We start from the raw sequence: 9,231 nt of genomic DNA on the forward strand, positions 1-9,231 counted from the left end.
TTTAAAGTACACCATTATAAAGCCGAAGCTCTTTTGTCTTCATCCATGTGTGGTCACAAAAATGTGAGCTACTACCGATTTAAGTTAGTTACCACTGAGTCTCACCAATTTTCTGAAATGTACCTCAAAATCATGCCCTGGCTGGCGTGGCTCAGTGGATTGAGCATGGACTGCGAACCAAAGTGTCGCAGGTTTGATTCCCAGTCAGGGTACCTGCCTGGGTTGCAGGCCATGACCCCCAGCAACCGCACATTGATGTTTCTCTCTCTCTCTCTCTCTCTCTCTATCTCTATCTCCCTCCCTTCCCTCTCTAAAGATAAATAAATAAAATCTTTTTAAAAAATCATATATAGTTCTTTGCCAGAGAGAATCAGAAGGGAGGAAGGAAGGGAGGGAGGAAGGAAGGAAATTAACGTGAAATGAACTATAATCTACTATTACTCCAACTGACATGGTAGGCATGTTGGGGAGAAGAAAACACAAATGCAATATTTGTTTCAGTCTTTAAAAAAGCAAAACAAAACCAAAACCCCAAAACATTCCTGAATACCTACAATGAACAAGGCACCAGAGTTTAAAATGTAATATACCAGCCTGTAACACAGGGATTACACCTGCTACTTATCACAAAACCAACTTTCAAAGGCCAGCTGTCCGTGCATGCGTTCCGCCTGCGAGGCAAAGAGAGCAGGCAGACTGGCGCCTCTGTGAGTGCGGGCCTGGTGCCCGGCGCCCGGCGCTGCAGACCAGGCTCTTCAGCCATGAGCCGCCACCCACCTCTCCCCACGTTCTCACAGCGACCTTTTCGTCAAGGCAGGTAACTGCTCCAGTGGAGTCTTTAAAAGTGTACTTAAACCAGAAAAAATCAGTATTTAACAAAGTATAGTAAAATATTTTATTTACACTAACTGTAAAGATACTTCTCTTCCCCTAAGTCCTGATAAAGTTTCTGTCCAGTTGGTTTTGCCTTAACCAAATGGTACAGAAGCGGCCTTCTTGCTTGGAGAGCACCCAGGCCACCAGGCACTACGCACACAGTAAGCCCAACGCAACACTTCTCAATGGTAAGAGCAGGGGTCCATCTTTTCCGTCCTTCAGCTCACCACCCTGTGTTCACGAGCGCCCACACCTCCACGGGCCACCTCTGTTGCTCTAGAACACCACCCAGCCTCACCGCCGCCCCCTGAAGATCTCTTGTGTCACTGGGTGCTGTTCTGCACTTCTAGTCCAGGAAGACCAGGACTAAGGGCATGACACTGTAACTAAGGACACAAGGCTGAGGCTTGTCAGACATCCAGCCATTCTTCTGAGGTCACGACATCCAAAGTAAAAATTAAACTCATGTAATTCACCTATGAAAGAATGAACAAAATGCAGAGGTGCCTTCTCAGAGCTCTGGAAAATGAATAGAAAAGCAAAATTTAACTTCCCTATTTAAGCAGATGATCAACAAACACTATCATCTACTGTTGAGGGTCTAATTCCAGAAGTGACCCAAATGTCAATCACACTATTTAAAAATGCCATTCACTGGGAGAAGACATTTGCAGATCATATATCTGATAAAGGTTTAATATCTAAAGTATATAAAGAACTGATACAATTCAATAACCCCCCCCCCCAAAAAATCAGATTACAAAATGCAGAGGATCTGAATAGACATTTTTTGAAAGAAGACATTTTTTGGCATACAGATGGCCAACAGGCACATGAAAAAATGTTCACTGCCACATTATTCACAATAGCCAAGGTATGGAAGCAAACTAAGTGCCCACTGATGGATAAATGGATAAAATAGATGTGGTAGATACAGCCAATGGGGCACTTCTTAGCCATTAAAAATAAATAAATAAAAGAAAGAATGAGATCTTGCCATTCATGACAATATGGCTGGATCTTGAGGGTAGGATGCTATAAGTCACTCAGAGAAAGATAAATACCATATGATTCCACTGATGTGTGGTATCTAAAACACAGACAAAGAGAACAAAGCCAAACCAATCTCTTAGATACAGAGAAGGTCAGGGAGTTGGGCACAATGGGCCATGGGGACCAGAAGTACGAACTCCCACTTATAAAATAAGCAAGCCACGTGAGCGTGGTGCACAGCATGGCGACTGCAGTCAGTGACACTGCACTGGAAGTTTGAAATCTGCGAAGGAAATCTTAAAAGTCCTCATCACAAGAAAAAAACTTTTCAAACTATATACATGGGGATAGACGGTCAACAGACTTAGCATGGTGATCATTTCACCATGTATAGGAATGTCAAATCAGTCCGCTGCACACCTGAAACTGACATTACGTTGAATGTCAATTACATTTCAATAACAAAGACAGGAAAATAAGAAGCCATTCACTGCAGGGCTCATACCAGTCTACACCCCAGGAAGGCCCACCCACGCCCAATGGAAGGCCTCCTACTGAACCCCAGGAGTCCAGCGCTGACCTCGGCACAGTTGAACATCCAAGCCCTAAGGCATCTGACCAAAAAAAAAAAGAAAGAAAACCCCAACAAGTACAGGGAATCTTGTTTTAGAATCTTTGTAGTAAACACAGTGAAAGAATCCTCCCAGTGAGCAGACTTCTGAGTGAGAAAGGCTTTAAAAGACCACACTAGATGTGGGATTCTAAGGGAAGCAAAGAAGGTGTACTTAACATATTAACAGACTTCATTAACTTAAGGATACGATTCTAAGTACCCTGAGTTTGAGAGATAAAACACTGGAATTCTTCCCTTCACGTTCTAGTATTTATTTTTTTAAATATTGTTAATGTACTCATGTCCCATCAACATTTAAGTTTCCTGGTAACCCCTGTTTTGTTCTCCGGGACACTGGACCACCTATAGTATTACTAAACCTGCATTGCACAATCTGTCAACATTGTGAAACAGTGAGAGAGGTTTCCAAGTATTCTGAGGAAAATATATAAAAATCTGGCCAATTTCCACACACTTTTGGCCACTCCAGTCACATTTCTAATTAGGTTATAAGTAAAGAAGATTTCATTACGTTACAATTTTACAAATGGCCGCCGCCCCTGCGCAGGAGCCGTCAGGAGAGAAAACCCAGACTCGCCGCTGCCCTCTGGAAGCTACTGTGAGCACAGCGTTCCGTCTCCCTCAGCGCAACTCCGAGGTTTTGTTTGTGTCTAAACACTCAATTGAGAGGTGCATGTACACACATTCCTCTGAAATAACTCCTCAGCCAATGAACGACCGAAACTTCCAAGCTAGACGATATAACCCTTGGGCAAATAAAAGCCTTCTTTCCTGAGAAATGACTTTCTAAATCCCGTTCTTGGAAAAGAGGAAAAAAAGATATGTCTCGCATGACCATAATGGAAGGGACTGACACGCTATTTTATTTTAAATAAATGATACTTGAATGGTTTATCACTAACCATTATATCAACAACAGAGGGCCCTCTAACAGATGTTAACACATTAACTAACCTTTAAACATTTTTTTTTTTTTTTTACATTGCTAACCTGTAACTTTTCAAGACCCAGAGTTGGAGAATCGGTGTTTTACCTAAGCCTGTGCTGGTAATACTTTTCCGCAACTGTCTCCTACCTTCTCTCACAGAGCGGGCAGAGGGTTCTGCAGTCGGGCACGGCACCAAACACACGTAAAGAAAGCTATGTGTGCAAATGCAGATTTCTATTGTAATTTGAGTTGCTCAACACATTCTAGTGACATTTCGTGTTAGTTCTAAAGTAAGTTCGTCCACTAAACAAAGGAAATTTAAAATCCCAGGGCTTAAACTGACTATTTTTTTAATAAAATGATCTTTCAACAGTTTTTTTTTTATGATTCACAACCACAACCCAACACTATAATGTTTCTGAACTGCCATTACAAATAAGTCAAACCTTTAAGGACTCATTCAGGAATGCATGTGATTCTGAAATGTGCTTCTGGTGTTGTTTTTATTAAATGGGCTACCCCCGGGGCTTCACGATGTTGTGTTAAATTCTTTGTCAGATGACTGAACTCTGTATTTGCCGGTCTGTGACTGGCATTTTGGAAACAGGCCAAACGGGAAGCATGGGTTGGCTCATCCAAAGTCAGGAAATAAAATCCTATTCCCAACCTCTCCAATACAGTAAGTTCATGATCCTAGCTGTTGTCCCAGTCAAATCCAAACTTTGAATTCTTATGAACGTCTCTTTTGATGTTCCCCAAATATCTTGGGATGAGAAAAAGTCAAGTCATGCAGCTGCAAAATATATAATCAACTACCAGGTCTTTTATCTTAATGTTTGTGCCAGCATACATTTATTTAATTCAATAAAAATGTACTGAACTTTACTATTTATAAAGCCCCTTTAGGTTCCTACCAGGCATCTGAGTAAAACAAAAGTTTTGTCTTCAGTGAGCTGACAAGATACATATATACACACAAATAACTACTAAAAACATGGCATAAGCGCCATAAAGAAAGTTTAAGAAAGTTCCAAAGACCTTTAAAGAAGGGAGATCACAATGCACTTTGGGTCAGAAATGACAATGTGAACTAAGCAACCCACGCGGGGAGGGCGAAGAGCAGGGAGCCTGTTTAGGAAACAACAAAGGACACAGCTGGGCCAGAGCCCAGGGACTGCGAGGAAATGAGACTCCGAAGGCAGGCAGGAGCCACACTGCCTGCAAAGGGCTCTGAAGTCAGGCTGAGGACACAGAATAGAGACACTGTATGCAGCTACGCTACGAAAAAGACTGTGCCTATTGGGGACGTAAAAGTAAGTAACAAAATACGCTCTGCTGAGAGCATAGAACAGAATGTGGCACTAAAGCCTGCAATAACCCAGAAAACGGGATAAAGAAGGACTGAGCCAGGTGGCTTAGAATCCAGTGGACTTGGTATCCAGGGCAGGGAGGAGGGGAACGGGTAGTCAAAAGATCATGCGATTGTTCTGAATATGGATGACCAGAAGAATCCTGAAAGAAATATCCTAATAAAAATAGAGAAGTCAAAGGAAGAACTGAGTACTTTGTATTGTTTAGTTCCGGGAGAAGAAGGTGCAGATATGAATTTGTCCTGGACATGTTACACCTGAGGAACCAGGTGCAGACACTGGGCACACGGTGGGAAATGTCGCTGGGCCACTGCAGAGGGCTCCGTAATGAGGATGAGATTCCAGCGCTCCCCACGGACAGGTATGTCAAGGAGTGCGAGGAAACAAAAAAAGTAAAAATAAAAAGGAAGATGAAGATACAATCTTGGAGAAGGACTGCATTTAGAGGATGGGAAGAAGAGGAGAACCTAATAAAAGTGACTATAGGTCTGAAGTAAGACAAGAAGCAAAATCGTAAGAGCTAGAAATGTCTCAAAAAGCAGTAACCATCTTTGGAGCGGCAAAGACTGAAAAAGACCCAAGGAAGATAAATACAGAGAAAAACAAAAGCCCACGGGATGTGACATTGAGGAGTTCTGGGATTTTTAAGAAATCAGATGGCAAAGGTTTGGGAGATGGCAACAGAGAGGAGTCACTGATTTTCACAGTCTTCTAAAAAAAATCCACTCTCCTATCGCTAAGAACTAGTCAAATTCTAATCCTACATCCTGGGGAGTGGGGGTGGGGGGCTGGTAAATCCACTGAAGGGGACCCAGAGGGGGAAAAAAAGTCCCCTATTTATGGCACTTAATGATTCCCACAGTGTAAATACTACCACTATGCCTGATTTCAAGCTGCCAACAGGTATCAAAACTCCTGAAAATTTAGCAATAGCTGTCAGGACAAGCCAACTACAGCACACCACTGCAAACCACCTATTTTACGGTCTACTCTGCAACTGAGCAGTTCTGGGACAACCTTTCTCTCAGCTCAACTGATACTCAGTCATTCTCGGAGACACTCTTGCAGCAATTCACAGAAGTCTACCCCTACTCTTATTCCACTTAGCTTTCTCAACTGGATTGCAACGGAAATGGATCCGATGTTGAAAGCCCATGGCTCCCAGGCATGCCTGTCTTCACTGAGTCAGGAAGGAAAGCACAAGAATCATATTCTTCAGAAAAACCTCCCCAAGACTTTGTATAATTGTTCCCTTTGTTAGTGTGGCCTTTCCATCTAACCCTGAAATGTCTTAAGAATAAGAAATGTGAATCAAGACTTCTGTTTTTTCCACAACCTACTTGGCTGTTGCGATATTTCTATTGTTGATTAACGGGGGGGGGGGAGGGGTGCATGCAAGTGCATGTGCTGTCTGTATCAATGCAAAAAACTAAATAAAGTGTCAGCTGAGTAAGCTAAAGAAACAAGAACCAAACACTGAAATGAGTTCCCATCCCAGTGGGAGGTAGCAGAAATGTGGGGAGAGCACCTCAGACTAAATCCAGACACCCAGGGGCTCCAATTCAGCCCTCCTACTTACAGGTGTGGTGCTAGGAGCCTCCCAGTTGCAGGTCCAACTGAAAAATGGGAACAGCAAGACCTAGCACACAGGGTCGGCCTTGGGTTTAATATAAGCACCTTTAGGGAGCATCCAGCAGGAGCTGCTGGATGTACCTGCTGCCCGGCCTGGTGCATTTCAGAAGGCCTTACTAGCCTGGACACTGGACATTGCTCAAGTGTATTGCCAAGGTACCCCGGAGGCCCACCTCTGCTGTGGCACCAGGCAGCTGCTAAGGATTTTTTATAGTCTGTCCCCAGTGACCTCCAGCCATCACCCAAAGCCATAAATTCCCTTCACCACCGTACCCTGGACTCCCAAGCCCGAGAACAACAGGGGGGCGTCAGAGTCCACCTAAAAGAGCCAAAACATTGGGACAAACTATACAAGAACAAGCAACCACTCAGGTTCCTACTTGTGTCCACGTGACACTCAGCATCTCACCTGAACAAGGAAATTCAAAAACCACCCAAAACAATGGATTCATTTATAACTGAAACTGAAAGGAAGAACCTAGTTTCTAATATTTCACAATCCCCCCTCCTCCCAGTTCTCATACCCATCTTCATGGTATTCCATATTATCCTCTATTATGTAGGTTATATTTTACAAGAAAATTTTTTCCAAACATCTTTAGTAGAATTGTTATTAAAATGTTAAACATACACAAGGGACCACAGAAATTTATTTACTCTCCAACATAAATGACTAGCCTTAAGAAATAAAGATTTAACGTTCACAGCAATTTAGTTTTCCCACTTACTAACTACTACTTGTCTACTGACGAGCGCATGAAGTTAGTTACAGGTAGAAGAAAAGTCACTTAAGCTTAGTATATTTGCCTATCAAAAAGCTTCACATTAGACATCTGTCTTCCAACTTTAATATAGTTTTTTACTACGCGCGCGCGCACACACAGTTCTCCCGTAGGCAGAACACTCGGAAGCAAGGGAGATCTCCGTCTGAAAGATTAATTCTGAGCTTGCTATCCATATCGTGTTAACTTTCTAAAATGTTTATGTAAATCAAACGCTTTCCGAAACCCAAAGCCATATGCCCACTTCCCTCACCCCCTTGCCCTCACGACGGGCTCCTCCTTCCCCGGACACCCCCTCGCGTCCCGCGACTCTTTAAAGTGAATTCGGGATCTCCCAACGCGAGCGCCCCAAGGAAGCGCCGCCCCTTCCTCCAGCGGTTGGAGTGGCGGCCCAGGCGGCACTTTGGTTCTGGTCCCAGCCGGGACGAAGCACAGCGCCTGCCTGCAGACGGAAGCCGCGCTCGGAAGCGGCCGAAGGGACTCGGCCGCTCCCAGTGACTCGCGTCGGGTGCAAGGCGCGGCCGGTCACCGCCCGCCAGCCGCGCTGGGGCAGGGCTGGGGTCCGAGGCCGCCAGTGCCCCCCAAAGCGAGGCCGCGTCCGAGAGTCGCGCCACCCTCGGCGCCACCCCGCGGAGACGCTCACACATCGCGGCGGCCCCTCCACGCTGGGATCCAGCGGCGTCCCGGCGCGGCTGGGGTCTGACTCGCTCACCTGCGCCCGGACGCCGACTGGCGTCCGCCCGGGCACAGCGGGCCGGGCTCCTCCCCCGGGCAACGCCGGGGAGCGGCCAGGCAAGTCCTCAGCGCTGCCCGCCCGACCTCGGCCCGGGCGCGCGTGGAAGGGGCGCGTCCGAGTCCCACTACCCCCGGCAGCACTCACCTTTCGCATATGTCCTCGTCCTCCGCCGCCATTGCTGCAGCCGCCGCGCAAGCGCCGGGGAGTGCCTGCTAGCCGGCTGACCCGCCGACTGGGCCGCTGGGGCCGCCGCCGCCCTTAAGGCCGCCACAGCCCACGCATGCGCCGCCTACTCGCACTACCCGGCGGCGCGGCCGCGCGCAGGCGCGTGCCCGACCCCTGCCCTCCCTACCCTTCCCTCCGGCTGAACACCTGCCACGCATGCGTCATCCCTCCCTACGCCTCTAGTGTGGGCGCTGGACCCGGCAGTCAGCCTGGAAGGCCTGGTGAGACCCAGGCGGCAGATTTATGTAGTGACTCACTTCAGTGACTGTATTGATGCATCATCCGCTGCCACTGTCAGGTATTGGGTACCAGGCGGCCCCCTGGTGTCCTGGGGCTGGGGTGCGCCACCTTGCCCTGAACGAGCCGGGATAGTATCCTATGGATACTTAACGGCGAATGGAAATGCTGGAGGTGATAGGTGGCTTTTCCGCAGTCCCTTCCCGGCAGGCGGGTGGAGAAGGGGAGAGGGAGAAACGATATCAGTCCATGGACATCCACTGCGCGAGACGCTGGAGCTACAGGAGCAGTCAAAACCAGCCCCTCCCATCTGCCCCGCCTTCTGTGTACACCGGAGGGCTGGAAAGAGCGCCTGGGCACTTACAGTGCTGGAGGGGGAATCATTAATGTAAATATCAGCGTTTCCTGGCTGGTTTTCGAGTCTTCCAGCCATCAGATACCGCCTTTTGTAGTGATACCACCCCCTACCATTCATCTGTCTTATGTACTGTGTGCCTGCTGGTGCCCACTCCCTGCCCACTCCGTTCTAGGTGCTGAGAAACTAAGCCCTGAAATAAGAGCTCGTGCCTTTTCGGAGCCTGCGCTAATGCATCACCCTTTATTTTTAAAGTAGTTCGTTGCTCTCCTTCCCTAAGTCTCCTTCCTCACTCCCCCCGCTCTCTCTTCTGAGTCCCTGCAATTCAAACTATTTCTGTTGCCCCCAGATTCTCATCTTCGTATGCTTCTCATGGCTTTTTAATGGATGTTAGTAAATATCCTCCCAACTACACTGAAAGTTCCTTGAGGACACGGTGTTTTCTGTGTTTTAAAGAAAAAAA

At 46.8% G+C, this 9,231-nt stretch overlaps 1 protein-coding gene across 2 annotated transcripts in view; it reads right to left on the reverse strand.

The window, feature by feature from the left end:
• Positions 1-8,247, reverse strand: part of ABHD5 (abhydrolase domain containing 5, lysophosphatidic acid acyltransferase) — a 29,224-nt gene extending 20,977 nt beyond the window's left edge. For both annotated transcript variants that reach the window (XM_028518386.2, XM_036030454.1), the window contains exon 1: positions 8,096-8,247. In XM_028518386.2, coding sequence (XP_028374187.2) covers positions 8,096-8,127 — 32 coding nt within the window. In that variant the 5' untranslated portion in view covers positions 8,128-8,247. The remainder of the gene's footprint in view (positions 1-8,095) is intronic.
• Between the last annotated feature and the right edge of the window lie 984 nt (positions 8,248-9,231).

The sequence above is a fragment of the Phyllostomus discolor genome, chromosome 7 (assembly GCF_004126475.2).
Source record: "Phyllostomus discolor isolate MPI-MPIP mPhyDis1 chromosome 7, mPhyDis1.pri.v3, whole genome shotgun sequence".
Classification (NCBI taxonomy): Eukaryota; Metazoa; Chordata; class Mammalia; order Chiroptera; family Phyllostomidae; genus Phyllostomus; species Phyllostomus discolor.